Source organism: Dipodomys ordii, unplaced genomic scaffold (genome assembly GCF_000151885.1).
Source record: "Dipodomys ordii isolate 6190 unplaced genomic scaffold, Dord_2.0 Scaffold131, whole genome shotgun sequence".
NCBI lineage: Eukaryota > Metazoa > Chordata > Mammalia > Rodentia > Heteromyidae > Dipodomys > Dipodomys ordii.
The window spans coordinates 1616287-1636205 of NW_012267347.1; the positions used below are offsets into that span (position 1 = coordinate 1616287).

General features: G+C 42.3%; 1 protein-coding gene across 4 annotated transcripts in view; it reads left to right on the forward strand.

Moving 5' to 3' along the window:
* The window catches only part of Dcaf8 (DDB1 and CUL4 associated factor 8), a 53785-nt gene that overhangs the window by 13324 nt on the left and 20542 nt on the right, over positions 1–19919 (forward strand). For all 4 annotated transcript variants that reach the window (XM_013030630.1, XM_013030628.1, XM_013030632.1 and 1 more), the window contains exons 3-6: positions 13232–13306; positions 14545–15227; positions 16609–16749; positions 18378–18472. In XM_013030630.1, the coding sequence (XP_012886084.1) occupies positions 13258–13306; positions 14545–15227; positions 16609–16749; positions 18378–18472 (968 nt within the window). In that variant the 5' untranslated portion in view covers positions 13232–13257. The remainder of the gene's footprint in view (positions 1–13231; positions 13307–14544; positions 15228–16608; positions 16750–18377; positions 18473–19919) is intronic.

Below are 19919 nucleotides of genomic sequence, written 5' to 3' on the forward strand. Positions count from 1 at the left end.
TTTTTGCTTATGTGGTGCTGAGGAATCGAACCCAGGGCCTCAGGCATGCAAGGCAAGCACTCTACCACTGAGCCACCTTCCCAGCCCCTGGTTTTCTAGGTTTTTTGAAGCGTCTCATGGACTTTCCTGCCCAGGCTGGCCTTGAACCATGATCCTCAGATCTCAGCCTCCTGAATAGTTAGAATTACAGGTGTGAGCCACTGGCGCCTGGCTTCTATTTTTTTTTTTTTACAGGTAGTGCAATGTCATTCTTTCTAATAGCTGAGTAAATTCCATTGTGTGTGTGTGTGTGTGTGTGTGTGTGTGTATCACATTTTCTTGATTCATTCATCTATTGAGGGGCATCTGAACTAATGTCATACCTTTGGATATTGTGAATAGTGCTGCAGTGAACATAGTTGTGCCAGTGGCTTTACTGTATCCTGATTGGATAAGTACCCAAGAGAGGAATTGCTGGATTATAGGATAGTTCTATGTTTAATTTTTAGAGGAAACTCTATACTGCTTTCCAGAGTTGAACAACTTTACATTTCCCCCAACAGTGTATTAGGATTCCCTTTTGACCACATCCTGACCAGCATTCATTATCATTTTTTTTTGATAATGGTCTTTGTAACTCGGATAAGGTGGAATCTCTGTGTTGTTTGGATTTGCATTTTCTAAATTGCTAGAAGTGTTGAGCATTTCCTCATGTGTCTATTGGCCAGTTTTATTTCTTCTTCTGAGAAGACTCTTTTTTTCCCCCCTCCCGTCGGTTATGGGGCTTGAACTCTGGGCCTGGGTACTATCCCTCAGCTCTTCAGCTCAAGGCTAGCGCTCTACCATTTGAGCCATAGCACCAGTTCTGACTTTTTCTGCTTATGTGGGGCTGAGGAATTGAACCCAGGCCTCATGCATGCGAGGCAAGCACTCTACCACTGAGCCACCTTCCCATCCCCTCTGAGAAGACTCTTTAGCTCCATAGCCCATTTATAAATTGGGTTTTTTTTTTTTTGAGAGTTTCATTTTTTAAGTTCTCTCTATATTCTAGATATTAGGCCATCATCTGGCAAAAATCTCCCATTCTGTAGGGCTTTTTAGCTTGTTGGTTATGTCCTTTGCTGTACAGAAATTATAGTTTGGTACAGTCCCATTCATCAAGTCTTAATTTAATTTGCTGTGTTTTTGGATCTCTCTACTCAGTTCTTTCCTGTGCCAAGGAGTCCTAATGTTTCTCTTGTTCCTTACTTGCATGCTTTCAGATACATTGAAATCTTTGATGCATTTTGAATTGATGCTGATGCAAGTGATAGATAAGGATCTAGTTTTAGTTTTCTGCATGTGAATATCTTGTTTTGCCAGCACCATTTGTTTAAGAGACTGACTACATTGGTTTCCTACTACCTTTCTTTTCTTTTTCCTTTTTCTTTTTCTTTCTTTTTTTTTTTTTTTTTGCCAGTCTGGGGCTTGAATTCAGGGCTTCCGCACTGTCCCTGAGCTTCTTTTGCCCAAGGCTAACGCTCTACCACTTAAGCCACAGCGCCACTTCTGGCTTTTTCTATTTATGTGATATGGAGGAACGCATGCTAGGCAAGCATTCTGCCGCTAAGCCACATTCCCAATTCTCACTACATTTCTAAGATGTAAACACATTAAAAATAAAATTAAGCTTTTCTTCACATCCCTGTTTCTCATTTGTGGCATTTAATTTCCAGACTCAAGACTTGTCTTTTTGACTTTTAGCTTAATTAACTGGTTCTGAAGCTAAATACGGATTACTGCTATAATGTTTCTCATACTGATTCCCTTTTATTTCCTTGTGTCTTATCTCCATTATTTATTTTTGCAACTATAATTATTAAACTTGTTTCCCTTTTTCTGTCCCTTTGAATCATTATTATTGCTAAAAAATAATCTCTAAAAAATAAAACATGTATTTTAGTCTTTTTTTTTGGGGGGGGTCCAGTCGTGGGGCCTGAACTCTGGGCCTGGGTGCTGTCCCTCAGCTCTTCAGCTCAAGGCTAGCGCTCTACCACTTGAGCCACAGCGCCACTTCCGTCTTTTTCCTTTTTTTTTTCTTTTTGCTTATGTGGTGCTGAGGAATCGAACCCAGGGCCTCAGGCTGTATGGCAAGGGCTCTACCACTGAGCCACCTTCCCAGCCCTCATATCATTTTTTAAGGGCCTTCAGAATTTCTTTTTTTTTTCCCCCTTGTTAAAGTTCTATCCTTCTTTCCTGCCTTAAAAGCCAATTTTCCATGTAAACCTTTCTTTTTTCCTCCTTGAAACTAAACATAATCAGTTCTTTAACTAAAACCTCTTTTTTTTTTCTTTTTGAGGCAGGTTATGTAGCCCCAGCAGGCTTTGAACTTGAGATTCTCCTGCCTCATCCTTCTATATTTTTCTTTTTTTAAAATGATACCAATAATTGTATTTCTTGCATTATAATCATATGCTTATGTTTCCTAGTTAATTAGCTACAAAAGGGATTATAGCTTCTGTATTGCCTGATATATTGTTGCATATTAGCTTGTGTACAGATAGGCCACAGGGTGGTGCCAGAGTCCTATAATATGAAGAAAAATGGGTTACCTTGTGCCTGGGTAAAATTGGGTTGCCTTGTGTTGTCAATTTTTTTTGTATTGCAGGTCTAGAAATTAATTTCCCTGATTGAGAAATATCCCAAGTGTTGTTTTCCACCATGAAGCCAGAGGAGACAATGTTGGATATTCGATCCTTCCTAATACTTAGTAGAAAATACCTAACATCCTGTTTTACCAACACTTGTTTAGATAGTATGAATTTCATGCTTTTTGGGATAGTCCTTAGAATTTCAGTGCCCTGAAGTTCCCAGATTTATTCTAGAATTTATACTATTAGGTGGGAGCTGGCAGCAGTAGTAGAAAATTTTCTTGGAAAAGTGTTTACTGTGAAGCAAAAAATATGAAGGTAAGGAATTTATTTTCTTTCTTTCTTTTTTTTTTTTTTTGGGGTCCGGTCATGGGGCCTGAACTCTGGGCCTGGGCACTGTCCCTCAGCTCTTCAGCTCAAGGCTAGCGCTCTACCACTTTAGCCACAGCACCACTTCCGGCTTTTTTCTTTTCGCTTATGTGGTGCTGAGGAATCAAACCCAGGGCCTCATGCTTGCAAGGCAAGTGCTCTACCACTGAGCCACCTTCCCAACCCCTCTTTTCTTATTTCTTTTCTTTTTTTTTTTTTCCGGTCATGGGCTTGAACTCTGGGCTTAGGCGCTATCCCTCCGCTCTTCAGCTCAAAGCAAGCTCTCTACTGCTTGAGCCACAGTGCCACTTCCAGTCCTTTTACTTTTTTTTTGGGGGGGGGGGTCCGGTCCTGGGCCTGAACTCTGGGTCTGGGTGCTCTCTTTAAGCTCTTCAGCTCAAGGATAGCGCTCTAACACTTGAGCCACAGCACCACTTCCGGCTTTTTTTTTTCTGCTTATGTGGTGCTGAGGAATCAAACCCAGGGCCTCATGCATGTGAGGCAAGCACTCTACCACTGAGCCACCTTCCCAGCCCCTCTCACAAATTTTTTGCAGGGGCCTGGACCCACAATCCTGAACTTTCCTGTTAATCTAGGATTAGAAGCATGATCTATTGTACCCAAACTATTTTTTTCCTTTCCCCTTCCCTTTTCCTTCTCCCCTCTCCTTTCTCCTCCCCTCTCCCCTCCAGTCTCTCTTCCCTCCTTTCCTTCTCTCCCCCTTTTCCCCTCTCCCTTCTTTTTTTCTCTTCTTTCCTCTCTTGGGTTTAAACTGGGCCCAAACCACTTCTTTTGTAGGTGATCTGGTCTTTGAAATTTGATGAACACAGTCATGTAACACTACCTTAATTGTAACTTAGGACATTTACATTCCAAAATGTTTTCTCATACCTTTTGTAATTAGTTACGTTTTCTGACTTGAAGCCCTTGGCAATTACTTAGATATTTTCTTTTTTCTCCTTCCTGCTTCCCTCCCACTCTTCCTTTTTCTGTTGGTCTTAGAGCTGTTTTTTTTTTTGGGTCCGGTTGTGGGGCCTGAACTCTGACCTGGGCACTGTCCCTCAGCTCTTCAGCTCAAGGCTAGCGTTCTACCACTTGAGCCACTTCCAGCTTTTTATCTTTTTGCTTATGTGGTGCTGGGGAATCGAACCCAGGGCCTCATGCATGCAAGGCAAGCACTCTACCACTGAGCCACCTTCCCAGCCCTTCATAGAGCCTTATACTCAGGGTCTGGCACTGCACCTGACCTTTTGTGCTCAAGACTATAGAGCTCTACCACTTTGAGCCACAGCTCTAGTTCTGGTTTTTTTGATGGTTGTTTGGAGATAAGAGTCTCATAGAAGCCTGGCGCCAGTGGCTCACGCGAGCCTGCAATCCTAGCTACTGAGGAGGCTGACATCTGAGGATTGCAATTCAAAGCCAGCCCAGGCATGAAAGTCCATTGAGACTTTTATCTCCAAAAAAAAGAACCACTAGAAAACCGGAAGTGGTGCTGTGGATGAAGTGGTAGAGGGCTTGCCTTGAGCTGAAGAGCTGAGGGACAGCGCCCAAGCCCAGAGTTCAAGCCCCACAACCGACAAAAAAAAGAAAAAAAGTCTCATAGATTTTCCTGTCCCAGCTGACTTTGAACTGTGATCCTCAAATACTCCTCTTGAGTAGCTAGGATTACAGGCTCAAGGATGTATTTTCACTCTTTATTTTATTTTTGCCAGTCCTGGGGTTGAACTCAGGGCCTGAGCTTCTTTTGCTCAAAGCTAATTCTACCATTTGAGCCACAGCACCACTGCTGGCTTTTTGTTTTTGTGGTACTAAGGAATCAAACCCTGGGTTTCATGCTAGGTAAGCACTCTACCACTAAGCCACATTCCTAGCCTTTTCTCTCTTTAGATTTATCTTTTACATAAAGTACTACAGGAATCATATGGTATATACCAATATCAAATGTAGTTATTTGAGTCTGGTGACTTAGCATATTTGAGATGTCTACATTGCTGCTTGTATCATTGTTATTTGGTAGTGTTATATTGGAAATGCTACATTATATTTATCTTTGACCTAGGTGAAGAACATTTGAGTATTTCCAGTATTTAAAGGGCTGGGAAGTTGGCTCAGTGGTAGAGTGCTTGCCTTGCATGCATGAGGCCCTGGGTTCAATTCCTCAGCACCACATAAGCAGAAAAAAGCTGAAAGTGGTGTTGTGCCTCAAGTGGTAGAGCACTAGCCTTGAGCTGAAGAGCTGAGGGACAGCGGCCTACAAAATAAATAAAAAAATAAAACTAAAATGTTTACCTACAAGTTTTTAATTTTGTGGACATCTATTTGTGTGTGTGTGTGTGTGTGTGTGTGTGTGTGTGTGTGTGTGTGTGTGTGTGTGTGTGTGTGTGTGTGTGTGTGTGTGTGTGTGTTGGGTACGCATGTATTTGCGTTTGCCAGTTCTAGTCCTGGGGCTTAGACTCAGGGCCTGTGTACTATCCCTGAGCATTTTTGCTCAAGGCTAGCATTCTGCTATTTGAGCCATAGCTCCAATTCTGACTTTTGGTAGTTAATTGGAGATAAAACTGTCATGGACTTTTCAAGCCCAGGCTGGCTTTCAACTACTATTCTCAAATCTGCCATTGGGGGTAGAGAGGTGGCAGGGTTATTGTAAAAATCTGGAGTGGGATTCCTGTATGTTTTAAGTTTTACCTAATTTTTTTTTCACATTGACTGTCCCATCTTGTATTTACCAAAAGTGTGTCAGTTGTAGTTAACACTTAATACAAAGTGTATTTTCCTTTAAATAAAAAGACTTTAAGGCTGGGAAGGTAGCTCAGTAATAGAGTGCTTGCCTAGCATGCATGAGGCTCTGGGTTTGATTCCTTAGCACCACATAAACAGAAAAAGCCGGAAGTGGCACTGTGGCTCAAGTAGAGCTTAGCCTTGAGCTGAAGAGCTGAGGGACAGTGCCCAGACATAGAGTTCAAGCCCCATGACCAACCAAAAAAAAAAAAAAAAAAAGAAGAGACTTTAAATTGTTATTATGAAAGTGATGTACCAAGTGGTTACAGTTTTACTTAAGTCAGATAAAGAATACTTTTTTATGGACAATGTCACCCCTTCCCTTGCTCCCCTTCCCTCCCCTCCAGTTGTAGGGCTTGAACTCTGGCTTTGGGCGCTGTCCCTCAGCTCTTCAGCTCAAGGCCAGTACTCTACCACTTGAGCCACAGAGCCACTTCTGGTTTTCTGGTGTTAATTGAAGATGAGTCTCACCTGCCCCAGCTGGCTTTGAACTGTAATCCTCAGATCTCAGCCTCCTGAATAGCTAGGATTACAGGCTTGAGCCACCAGCACGCAGCTTTTCTTTTTCTTTTTTTTTTTGCCAGTCCTGGGGCTTGAACTCAGAGGGTCTAGGTACTGTCCCTGAGCCTAGCACTCTACCATTTGAGTCACAGAGCCACTTCCAGCTTTTCTGAATGGTTTATTGGAGATAAGAGTCTTACGGACTTTCCTGCTTGGTCTGGCTTCAAACCGTGATCCTCAGACCTCTGTCTCCTGAGTAGCTAGGATTACAAAGCTCCCAGCTTCAGTTCCAGCTTTGTGTTTGTTAGCTGGAACTAAGAATCTTGAGGATTGTCTGCCCAGTCTGGCTTGTAACATTGATCCTCAAATTTAGCCTTGTGAATGGCTAGGATTATAGATGTGATCCATTTGAGCCCAGATTCTTTAATTTTGTGTGTTTGTGTGTACACGTGCATGTATGTGTGTGCACACATGCGTGTGTGCCTGCCTGCCTGCCTCCCTGTGTGTGCCTATTCTGGGGTTGAACTCTAGGTACTGTCCCTGAGCTTTTGTTCTCAAAGCTAGCACTACCACTTGAGCTACAACTCTACTAGCTTTTTGGTGGTTAGTTGGAGGTAAGATTTTCTTGCTTGGACTGGCTTCAAATCCAAGATCCTCAGATCTCAGCCTCCTGAGTAGCTACAATTATAGCTGAGCCACAAGTCCCAGCGGATTCTTAAAAATTTTAACCATTCTAAAAGGTGCTTAGTGGATTCCTATTGAAGTTTTAATGTATATTTTCTAATTGTTAATAATATAAAGAATCTTTTCCTCAAGTGATTAGTGTAAGAATTTTTAAATTTATTATGGTTATTATCTATCACATATAGCTTACAGATATTTTCTTAGTTTATAGCTTTTCATTGTCTTGAGCCTTTTTTTTTTTTTCCTTTTCAGTCATGGGGCCTGAACTCTGGGTCTGGGCGCTGTCCCTCAGCTCTTCAGCTCAAGGCTAGCACTCTACCACTTGAGCCACAGTGCCACTTCCAGCTTTTTCTCTTATGTGGTGCTGAGGAACGGAACCCAGGGCCTCAGGCATGCAAGGCAAGCACTCTACCACTGAGCCACCTTCCATGCCCATCATTGTCTTAAGAGTCTCTTTAAAAGATTTTAATTTTTATAAGTCCAATTATATTAAATTTTCTTTTACTGTTGTGTTCTGTCCTTAAAAGTAGTTGCAAAGTCACAAAGATTATGGCCTTCATTTTCTTCCAGCAGTTGTAGTACTTTAACTTATACATTTAAATATATGATTTGTTTATTTACATAGTTACTTTTTTTTTTTGTCGGTCATAGGGCTTGAACTCTGGGTCTGGGCATTGTCCCTGAGCTCTTCAGCTCAAGGTGAGCACTCTACCACTTGAGCCACAGAGCCACTTCTGGTTTTCTGGTGATTAATTGGAGATAAGAGTCTCATGGGCTTTCCTTCCCAGACTGGCTTTGAACTGTGGTCCTTAGCCCTCAGCCTCCTGAGTAGCTAGGATTACAGGCCGTGAGCCATCAGTACCCGGCTACAGTTATTTTTTGAATGCTGTGAATTGAACCCAGAGCCTTTTGCATGTGAAACACATTCCCTGCTGTTGAGCTGCACCCCCAGTTAATCCAAGATCCTCAGATCTCAGCCTCCTGAGTAGCTACAATTATAGCCGAGCCACAAGTGCCCAGCAGATTCTTTAAAATTTTAACTATTCTAAAAGTTGCTTAGTGGATTCCTATTGAAGTTTTAATGCGTATTTTCTAATTGTTAATAATGTAAAGAATCTTTTCCTCAAGTGATTAGTGTAAGAATTTTTAAATTTATTATGGTTATTATCCTTTATCACATATAGCTTACAGATACTTTCTTACAGTTTATAGCTTTTCATTGTCTCAAGGGCCTTTTTTTTGTCAGTCGTGCGCCCTCAGCTCCTGCTGTGTGCCCTCAGCTTTTCCTCTGCACCCCCACCTCCTCTGTGCCCTCTGCAACCTCAGCTTCATCTCTGCCTTCTCAACTCTTCTTCTGTGCCCTCAGTTCCTCCTCTGAGCCCGCAGCTCCTCCTCTACACCCTCAGCTCTTCCTTTGCCCCCTCAGCTCCTCTGCCTCCTCAGCTTTATTCCTTCCTCTCTCTTCTCCCCTCTCCTCCCCTCCCAGTATATTGTAATACAAAAGTAGTTATGTCTTGACTTTTTTTTCTTTTTTGGTGCCAGTATTAGGGCTTGATTGAACTTGTAGCTTCATGTTTTTGCTTGGCTTTTTAGTCAAAATTAGTGTTTTACCACTTGAGCCATACTTCTATTTCTGGTTTTGTTTTTTGTGCCAGTCCTGGGACTTGAACTCAGGGGCTGAGCACTGTCCCAGAGCTTCTTTTTGCTCAAGGCAAATGGAGTCATAGCTCCATTTCCAGGTGTTTATTTTGTGTGTGTGTGTTTTTTTTTAATCTCTCACTAAACTATGAGACTCTTGTTTCACAGACTTTCCTGCCTGGGCTGGCTTTGAACCATAATCCTGAGATGTCAGCCTTCTGAGTAGCTAGGATTATAGGTGTGAGCCCCCAGTGCTTAGCTGTTTTTTTTTTTTTGTTGTTGTTGTGTTTTGTTTGTTTTCTAAACTGGTCAATTGGAGATAAGAGTCTCCTGGATTTGCCTAGGCTGCCTACAAACCATAATCAGCCCTGTAATAGATAGGATTATAGGCATGAGGCATATAGGCTATATTCAGTAATGTGCAGAAAGAGAATCTTGAACGTCTATTGGCTATTTTAGAAAAAAATTAATGTTACTATTAAATGTGAATTTCCTGAATGTATAGTAAAGATCACTGTTCTAGAATATCCTTCTATAGAGGTTTTTTGTTCTGTTTTGGGTCCGGACGAGGGGCCTGAACTCTGGGCCTGGGCGCTGTCCCTCAGCTCTTCAGCTCAAGGCTAGCACTCTACCACTTGAGCCACAGTGCTACTTCCGGGTTTTTTCTTTTTGCTTATGTGGTGCTGAGGAATTGAACCCAGGGCCTCATGCATGCAAGGCAAGCATTCTACCACTGAGCCACCTTCCCAGCCCCCTCTATAGAGGTTTTAACATGAAATTCTCTTAGCTCTGAAATTTCTATAGATTAAGTATCCTTATTGGAAATGTCTGGACCATATTAGAGTTTTCCTTTTTTTTTTTTTTTTTTTTAAGATTTTCGTATATTTGTACAGGCTGTTGGCTGAGTATCCCTTCTTAATGTGAAGTCTGAAATCTCTGATTTTTGTGTGTCATGTTAGTGTTCAAAAAGTTTATAGTTTGGAAGATATAGGAGGTTTGAACTAAGGACACTAAACTTCGTTAGTTAAGAGACATGAAAAGTCCAGAGATCACATACACCTCTCATCCAAGAGCACAAAGTGGCTCATATGCTAGGATCCTAGACTTGTGATTTTCATTTAGGACTGATTTTTGTTAAAATCTGGCTTCTAAAATGTTACTGTTAGAAGTGATCTGTCTAGGGTTGACAGTTGATAATCCACAGTTTTCTGTTTCTGAGTTTATCCCTGAGTAAAATCCTTTCCTTGAAAGATACTTAGACCAATTTCTCCCTGAGGACTACTCTGAAACCTTGGTTATGAACTGAACCTTGTGGCTCCCTTTTTTTCACTTCTGGGAGATGAATAGGAGTTTATGCTTTGATTCTTGGTCATGGAGGCTAGGAAAACAAATGGTTTTGTTGTTGTTTTGTGCCAGTCATAGGACTTGAACTCAGGGCCTGAGCACAGTCCTTGTGCTTTTTTGCTCAATGCTAGCAATCTACCACATTAGTCACAGCTCCACTTCAGCTTTTTTTTTTTTGGTTGTGAGGCTTGACCTCTGGGCCTGGGTACTGTTGCTCAGCTCTTCAGCTCAAGGTGAGCGCTCTACTGCTTGAGCCACAGTGCCACTTCCAGTTTTCTAGTGGTTTTATTGGAGATAAGAGTCTCATGGACTTTCCTGCCGGGGCTGGCTTTGAACCGTGATCCTCAGATCTCAGCCTCCTGAGTAGCTAGGATTATAGGTGAAAGCCACTAAGGCCTGGCAGGAGCTGTTTTTTAATTCTTCTTAGGAGTAGATAATAGTGTAGGGAGAAGTATAGTAGGGTCATCCTTCACTGTATTGTGGTTCACTTATTGCAGCTTCACTGTATGTAGGGTTAAAAAAAAAAAACAGGAAAAAAACCTAATTAGTAATCCCTCACCTGTCCTGGGTGTTACATTCCAGAGATGCCTGCCATAGGTTAAAATCTGCAAAGTATCAGTAAGTGAATCACAATACAGCAAGGGACAACTATATAATGCTGTTACTTTGAGGATTTTCACCTCTTGCTGGGGTCTCTGGAAGTAACTCCCATGATAGGTAAGGGATCACTGTATAGCTGACAGTTTCAATTATGGAGAAGCAAAAACAATAAAACACACTTCTAATTGATCATGATACTGTGGTCTGCTTCTGACCTTTGTGGTCTTGGCAAACGAAGTTGTGAGATCATTTTCCCACTTAATAGGACTTTTGCAAGTAATATAGTTAATTTTAAATCCTAGATGGAGAAGATATGGCTAATGTGCTAAAGAACATAAATAGACACTGTTAGGAAAGCAAGTACTGTATAAGAAATACACAAAAATATATACATCAGAGTAAGAGAGAGAAAACTGGGAACACCTCTTCACTGGTTTTTTTGTTGTTGTTTTGTTTTGTTTTTGCCAGTCCTGGGCATTGAACTTGGGGCCTGGGCACTGTCTGTCCCTGAGCTGCTTTTGCTCAAGGCTAGCACTCTATCACTTGAGCCACAGCACCTCTTCTGCCTTTCCTGTTTATGTGGTATGGAGGAATTGGACCCCAGGGCTTCATGCATGGTAGGCAAGCATTCTACCACTAAGCCACATTTCCAACCACTGTTTTTCTTTTTTCTTTCTTTTTTTTTTTTTGGGTCCGGTCGTGGGGCCTGAACTCTGGGCCTGGGCGCTGTCCCTCAGCTCTTCAGCTCAAGGCTAGCACTCTACTGCTTGAGCCACAGGGCCACTTCTGGCTTTTTTTTCCTGCTTATGTGGTGCTGAGGAATCGAACCCAGGGCCTCATGCATGCAAGGCAAGTGCTCTATCACTGAGCCACCTTCCCAGCCCCACTTTTTCTTTATGTGGTTTCGCACATCTGTTTTCTGTTACCTTTCATCACCTCCCTTCCAGGTGTCCTTTCCTTAAATTCATTCTTGGCTCTGTTCTTGTACTTCCCTATCTTGTCCTATTACAATCAATCTTTGGGCATCTGTCTCTTGGAAGAGAAAACTTTTTATAAAGCAGCATGGATTTCTGTACAGAAGAAGGATGAGGATGTGGCTGCTTCTGGGATAATTGTTACGGGAATGAAAAGACGGTTGAGAGATTGGAGGCCAGTGTGCCTGGGTACACAGCCTGGGGTTATAATCATACTTTGTCTTTTACCAGTGCCTTTTGTCCAAGGCACTGAAAGGGCTTAACAAAATTCTAGTCTGAATAATATTATTCTTCGCTGTTTGGAATTTGCTGGAGGTGGTAGTAAGGCCCTGGGGGTGAGGACAGGCAATGTGTTTGTTATAGTAGCACAGAAGAAATAAGCTAGATATCCTAGTTCTGGTTAGAGCTCTGCTAGAAAGAAAAAAGTTTGGGGAAAGTTGGTGGAATTAGCTGAAATAATGTCTTCCATGATATAAAATGGGTCAAGATGTATTAGTAGAAATGTCTTTTTTATCATGGGCCACGTTTGCATTTGATATTGCTTGTCACTCTTAAGATTGAATGGGAGGAGGACACTTGGAATGTTTGGCTCTACAATTCTTTCTTTCTTTTTTTTTGGGGGGGGTCTAGTTGTGGGGCCTGAACTCTGGGCCTGGGCACTGTCCCTCAGCTCTTCAGCTCAAGGCTATCGTTCTACCACTTGAGCCACAGTGCCACTTCCGGCTTTTTTCTTTTTGCCTATGTGGTGCTGAGGAATTGAACCCAGGGCCTCAGGCATGCAAGGCAAGCGCTCTACCACTGAGCCACCTTCCCAGCCCTCTACAGTTCTTTCTTAGGAGTAAGGTGCTCTGAGTTCAATTCCAGCTTGCTTTTATAATGCTTAGTATCTGGGCTTATCTAAGCTTAAAGCTTAGGCATCTGAGTGAAAATTATGCATAAGCTTTTACCAAGAGCTTAATTTATTTTATCTGTTGCTTTATGTGCAAAATGATATTCAGAATCTGACTCAGCTCTTCATGTTATGTAAAAGTGTTTCACAAAGCATTTTGGGGATACATATGTATGTGTGTGTATATATATATATATGACTATTAAAATGGCAGATTCTTGTCTAGAGGGCAGTGCTAAAGGTATAGCTATTTGTATTGAATTGAAGCTCATAGCTTGATGTGTGCCTGCTGTTCCAGGTTTTATTTCAGTTCACTCTTTTCCATCTTAAACTGCTTCTCAGTGATTAGAGAAATGGCAGTTGATCTCTTTCAATGTCCCTTTTTTTTTTTTTTTTTTTTGGTCAGTCGTGGGGCTTGAACTCTGGGCCTGGGCGCTGTCCCTCAGCTCTTCAGCTCAAGACTACACTTTACCACTTGAGCCACAGTGCCACTTCTGGTTTTCTGAGTGGTTTATTGGAGATAAGAGTCTCACGGACTTTCCTGCCCAGGCTGGCTTTGGACTGCGATCCTCAGATCTCAGCCTCCTGAGTAGCTAGGATTATAGGCATGAGCCAGTGAGCCACCAGTGCCCGACATCAATGTCCCTTTGTAGGTCACCAGATATAGGAGAAAAACCCCAAAACTTCACATGTTTTTCAGCAACTGAGAAGCCCTACTAAGGACACATGAAAATAATTTTTATAAAAATGACACAGACACATGCATGGTTAAATCTTGTTTCTTAATGTTGTCTTTCTTAAGTTGTTTTCTAACTATTCCATTTTCTTCTTCTCCAAAAATTGAGACTGGCTACAGCAAACATCATTTAAGATGTCCAGCAAAGGGAGCAGCACAGATGGCAAAACAGACTTAGCTAATGGTAAGAGACCAAAGTGAAGGTAAAATTAATTTTACTATGAACTGAGGTCCTCCTATGGGGTAAAGGAACTCTTCCTTTTGGATAGAGGAAAGCACAGAGACACATTTTATTGGATTATCTGATCCTTCAAATTTTATTGTTTTCAAAAGATTAATAACAGATGTATTCCTAAGAAGTTTAGATTTCCTCTCTCTCTCCCCCCTCCCCCTCTTCCTCTCTCCCTTCCTCTTTCTCTCTCCCTCCTTCCCTCTCTCTTCCCTCTTCTCCCTTCCCCTTCCCCATCTTTCTACCCCCCTCCCCGCCCCCCGTTCCCCGGTCTGGGGGCCTGTACTCAGGGCCTAAGCACTATCATTGAGGTTTTAATTCAAGGCTAACACTCTACCATTTGAGTCACCACTCCACTTCTGGCTTTCCGGTGGCTAATCTGTGATAAAAATCTTATGGAAGGCTGGGAAGGTGGCTCAGTGATAGAATGCTTGCCTTGTATACATGAGGTCCTGGGTTCCTCAGTACCACATAAGTGGAAAAAGCTGGAAGCTGTGGCTCAAGTGGTAGAGCGCTAGCCTTGACCTGAAAAGCTGAGGGTCAGCACCCAAGCCCAGAGTTCAGGCCCCACAACCAACAACAACAACAAAAAAAACCTTAGGGACTTTTTCCTGCCTGGGCTGGCTTTGAATCATAATCCTCGGATCTCAGGCTTCCTGAATAGCTAGTATCATAGGTGTGAGCCACTGGCATCCAGCTTGCTGCTGTAATCTTTTTCTGTTCATTCATTTTTATGCCAGTCCTGGAGCTTGAATTCAGGGCCTGAACACTGTCCCTGAGCTTTTGTGCTCAAAGCTAGCACTGTACTATTTGAGCCACAGTTCTACTTCTGCCTTTTTTTTGAGGTATGAGTTTCATGAACATTCTTTCTTGGCTGGCTTCAAACTGCAATCTTCAGATTTCAGCCTCCTACATGGCTAGGATTACAAGTGTGAGCAACTAGGGCTAGACTTTCCAGCTGTAATCTTAATCTTACATTTTACAAGATTTTCTCTTGGAAGTTACTTTTTATAAACATTTGTAATGGAAACACCTCGACTAATATATACGTGTGTGTGTGTGTGTGTGTGTGTGTGTGTGTGTGAATAGTTTTGTGATGTAATGGTTTCTTAGACTAAGGTGCGTAATCTTGATCACTACCCTCATCTTATTTCTTGTTTATTTTATCCACTCATTTCTTCACTAATGTGTAGGAAGCCTATCTAGCAGTCCAGAAGAGATGTCTGGAGCGGAAGAAGGAAGGGAGACATCCTCAGGCATTGAAGTGGAGGCCTCAGACCTGAGTTTGAGTTTGACTGTGGATGATGGTGGTCCTACTCGGACCAGCACAGAAAGTCGAGGCACAGATACAGAGAGCTCAGGTGAAGAAAAAGACTCTGACAGCATGGAGGACACTGGCCATTACTCCATCAATGATGAAAACCGAGTTCATGACCGTTCAGAGGAAGAGGAAGAGGAGGAGGAAGAGGAAGAAGAAGAAGAAGAAGAGCAGCCTCGGCGCCGTGTACAGCGCAAGCGAGCCAGCCGTGACCAGGACTCATCAGATGATGAACGGGCCCTAGAGGACTGGGTATCTTCAGAGACAACAGCCTTACCCCGACCTCGCTGGCAAGCCCTTCCTGCCCTTCGGGAGCGAGAACTGGGTTCAAGTGCCCGGTTTGTGTATGAGGCCTGTGGGGCAAGAGTATTTGTACAGCGTTTCCGCCTGCAACATGGGCTTGAGGGCCATACCGGTTGTGTCAATACCCTGCACTTTAACCAGCGTGGCACCTGGCTGGCCAGTGGCAGTGATGACCTGAAGGTGGTGGTGTGGGATTGGGTTCGGCGGCAGCCAGTACTTGACTTTGAGAGTGGCCACAAAAGTAATGTCTTCCAGGTGAGGCAAGGAAGCATAATGGCAACTGAGAGAATCAAGTTAGACAAATCTGAGCCATCTGTGTAGAAGCTAGTAGTGAATTGGTAGGAATTAGATAATCAGGACTTGATCCTATTTTGTTCCTTATTGACACACTCAAATATCCATGGCAGCCTTTTCTTTCCTTGTATATGACTTCTGAAGTGTAGTTACAGATGGAGTACTTGTACTTATTTATAGTAGTGTGGTGGTATGAAACAGTATAGTATAAGAGCACGGACTTTAATCAAACTACCTAGTTTTTAATCCACAAGTAAAAACTTGTATTTTCACTTATTTCAGTTTATATAAGATGAATCTTGCAGGGTTATGCAGATAACTGACTGGGTTGGAAGTGTAGCTCAGTGGTAGAATGTGAACTAAGCATGTTAGGCTCTAGATTTTGTGCTCAGCTCCAATAAAGGGACAACCAAACCAGTGGAAGATAAGCAGTTAAAAACCATGACTGGGGGTCTGAGAAGGTGGCTCAGTGGTAGAGCGTTTGCCTTGCATGCACGAGGCCCTGGGTTCGATTCCTCAGCCCACATAAGCAGAAAAAACCGGAAGGGGGACTGAGGCTCAAGTGGTAGAGCTCTAGCCTTGAGCTGAAGAGCTGAGGGACAGCTCCCAGGCCCAGAGTTCAGGCCCCACGACCAGAAAAACAAAACAAAACATGACTGGTACATAATTAAATTTAGCAAATTGAGCTAATATTATTCTGAGGCACATCATCGTCCATATTGATATTAGCTGTTTATCCCTAAGCATATTCTTTCATTCCCCAAATTCCCCCTTAATTTGTTTTTGTTTTTGTTTTTTACTTTATGGCAAATGTATTTGCTTTGTGAATCAAGATTTTCTTCTTTTTATTTTTTCCCCTTAAGATACAATCCTAGTTCACCTTACCAGTTGATGATGTATCAGTTCAGCCTTTCAAAACCAAGTAGAGGGGCTGGGAAGGTGGCTCAGTGGTAGAGCGCTTGCCTTGCATGCCTGAGGCCCTGGGTTCGATTCCTCAGCACCACATAAGCAAAAAGAAAAAAGCCAGGAATGGCGCTGTGGCTCAAGTGGTAGAGCGCTAGCCTTGAGCTGAAGAACTGAGGGACAGTGTCCAGGCCCAGAGTTCAGGCCCCACGACCAGACCCCCCAAAAGAACAAAACCAAGTAGAATACTCCCTTAGATCAGAAGACACTTTTTCTTTAACTCCTAGAAGAAATTAGGCTTAGCTGTATAAAAGTAGAAGAACAATACTCAGCTGTCATGCAAGAAAAGGAGGGTTAATTGGGCTCATCATCACATTTTTTCTTAAATTTATTTCTTCAATTTCTTTTGTGCATTCCTTTTTTATTCTTAACACCCCAGGCCAAGTTCCTTCCTAACAGTGGTGATTCCACCCTGGCCATGTGTGCCCGTGATGGGCAGGTTCGGGTAGCAGAACTGTCTGCCACACAGTGCTGCAAGAATACAAAGCGTGTGGCCCAGCACAAAGGAGCTTCTCACAAGGTAAATAAGCCTTTGCCCCAGAGTTTGTGAATCTAGAATCTCTATGGGTCTTTGCCAGTGTCCTCTCCGTAGCTCTCTACACTTTACCTCCTTTGTTGTTATTGTTTGTCTCAATCTTAAAATCTTAAAATTTATAGTTAGGAAGAGACTAAAAACAGCCACTTAAATTTCAGGGTAGATAAATATTAAAGAGATCCCCAGATCATATAGTTGAAGCATTCACTAGATTATGTACAACTCCTAGGTTGAGCCATGGTTGGTTTAGAGATCCTTGAGGTCTCCTAAGCTTTCCAAACGTCTGATATATACTGATTTATTTATTTGTTTTGAGTACTGGGATTTGATCTGAAAGTCTTGTATTTGCTAAGCAGGTGCTTTTCCATTTAAGCTACTCCACCAGCCCTGTTTTCAGAATGTTTTAACAGTTCTGAGGCACTAGTGTCAGGCTTTTCATGTTTGAGAGCTCCCAATTTTATTGCTCACAGCGCTCAGCTCATGAATAACACTATTTCTGGAAGCCCTGGAAGTCTTGGTTGCAAGTCAGTGAGAAGACCCTGCACAGTCTCAGGGTAGATGTTGTGTTTTTCCATGCTATAAATGAAACTGGGCTGGGAATGTGGCTTAGTGGTAGAGTGCTTGCCTCGAATGCTTGAAGCCCTGGGTTTGATTCCTCAGTACCACATACACAGAAAAAGCTGCAAGTGGTGCAATAGCTCAAGTGGTAGAGTGCTAGCCTTGAGAAAAACAAGCTCAAGGACAGTGCCCATGCCCTGAGTTTAAGCCCCAGGACTGGCCCAAATCAAACTAACAAACCCACCACAAATGGGACTCTCTTCTTATACAACCTAAGAAAATATGTAAGTGGATTTGAGTATTCCTTTCTAGTCCAGATAGTTTGGGAAAATGAAAATCACCTAAAGGTTTCTTGGATATTTTTAAGCCTAATTGCCAACTCACTAATTTTTAGAGCTAAGATATAAGGAATGAAACTTCTGAGCGAGAGGAACAACAACAACAAACTTCTCCACATCTGAAGGTGTGGAATTGAGTTTGTTTGAGAATAAACTCTTAGTGGCTTGTTTTCCTTTGGTATCTCTGTTCAAGTCCCTTCTGGACTTAATAACAAGACTAGCTGAAGTCTGTCCTTCTCAGTTGTATAGAATAAAGAAGCTTGAATAATTCACTCTGAGAGTGAGTGAAACTTAAATTATCTTTTATCTTGGGATTTTACAATAGCAACAATGAATGTAGGTTCGGGTGTTTGTGGGTTTTTTTTCTTTTTTTGGCCAGTTCTGGGGCTTGAACTCAGAGCCTGGGCACTGTTCTGGAGCCTCTTTGTGCTTAAGGCTAGCACTCTTATCACTTGAAGCACAGCATCACTTTGGCTTTTTCTGAGTAGTTTATTGGAGATAAAGAGTCTACAGCCTTTTTTACCTGGGCTGGCTTTGAACTGCGATCCTCAGATCTCAACCTCCTAAGTAGCTAGGATTATAGGTGTGAGCCACCGGTGCCCAGCAAATGTATTCTTTTGCTGAGACATTTTAAACACAATCCTTCCTGAGGAATGAACTAGACTACCTCTAATTCTAATTTTTAGAAACCTTATCCTTACCCCTTTTCTCTTTCAGTTGGCCCTGGAACCAGACTCTCCCTGTACGTTCCTATCTGCAGGTGAAGATGCAGTTGTTTTCACAATTGACCTAAGACAAGACCGGCCAGCTTCGTACGTATAGCCATAGTATCTATAGAACTCTATCCTTTGGTTTTGCAAATACTCCGGTGTCTTAAACTTGGGTCCACTTGTGCCTATGATAAGCAGTGTATCTGTTTCTTAGCAGTGAAATACTACTCAGTTTACTTCATTTCTCAAAGAAAATTAAGAGATTTTTTTTTCATTTGTATATAGTGGAGACTCATGGGGAAATTATTCCCCTTTTAAGCTGTGTATTATTATAGAACATATCTTGTTTGGATCCACACAGAATCAGGGCAGACTCTCAACTCAAGCATTACTAGTTATATACTAGTTGTATATAATCTTCAGAATCAAAGCTGCTTTGACCTTACTCTAGGCATATTATTACTTCCCTTCTTCTCTAAGGGTTTCTGTGAGAATTATCTTAATTATGGTATTATAATATATATACACACATATATATGATGTCCCAGGATAGTAGCTATTCCATGGCTGGAATTAAGTTAGAGTTATTGCTGGGTGCTGGTGGCTCACATCTGTAATTCTACCTACTAACACTGTATGTTGTGTTCCGAGCTCAGTGGTTCAGTAGTTATGCTAAATACATTTTCATCTTAGAATATTTTCTACTTGGGCTGGGAAGGTGGCTCAGTGGTAGAGCGCTTGCCTTGCATGCATGAGGCCCTGGGTTCCATTCCTCAGCACCACATAAGCAAAAAGAAAAAAGCCGGAAGTGGTGCTATGGCTCAAGTGGTAGAGTGCTAGCCTTGAGCTGAAGAGCTGAGGGACAGCGCCCAAGCCCAGAGTTCAGGCCCCACGACCGGACCCAAAAAAAAAAAATGTTAGAATATTTTCTACTTAAGATGGCTTTACTGGGACATACTCCCACCAGAAGTCAAGGAGTAGTTTTGTAGGTCTCTAGCTTTGATAAAATTATTTCAACTCTTTTTTTTTTTTTTGCTTTTTTTGTTTTGGTTGGTCATGGGGTTTGAACTCTAGGACTGGGTACTGTCCCTCAGTTCTTCAGCTCAAGGCTAGTGCTCTACCACTTAGAGCCACAGTGCCACTTCCAGTTTTCTGAGTGGTTTATTAAAGATAATAGTCTCACAGACCTTCCTGTCCAGGCTGACTTTGAACCATGATCTTCAGCTCTCAGCTTGCTGAGTAGCTAAGATTACAGGCATAAGCCACCAGTGCCTGGCTATTTCAATTCTTTTTTTAAGATTTGTTTTTATTTATTGGTTGGTCGTAGGACTTGAACTCGGGGGCCTGGATGATATCTCTGAACTTGTTTGCTCAAGGCTTTCACTTTACCAATTGAGCCACAGCACTACTTCTGGTTTTCTGGTGACTAATTGGAGATAAGAATTTCATAGGGGGCTCAGGGGTAGAGTGCTTGCCTTGAATGCATGAGGCTCTGGGTTTGACCCCTTGCAGAAAACGCCAAAGTGGAACTGTGGCTCAAGTGGTAGAG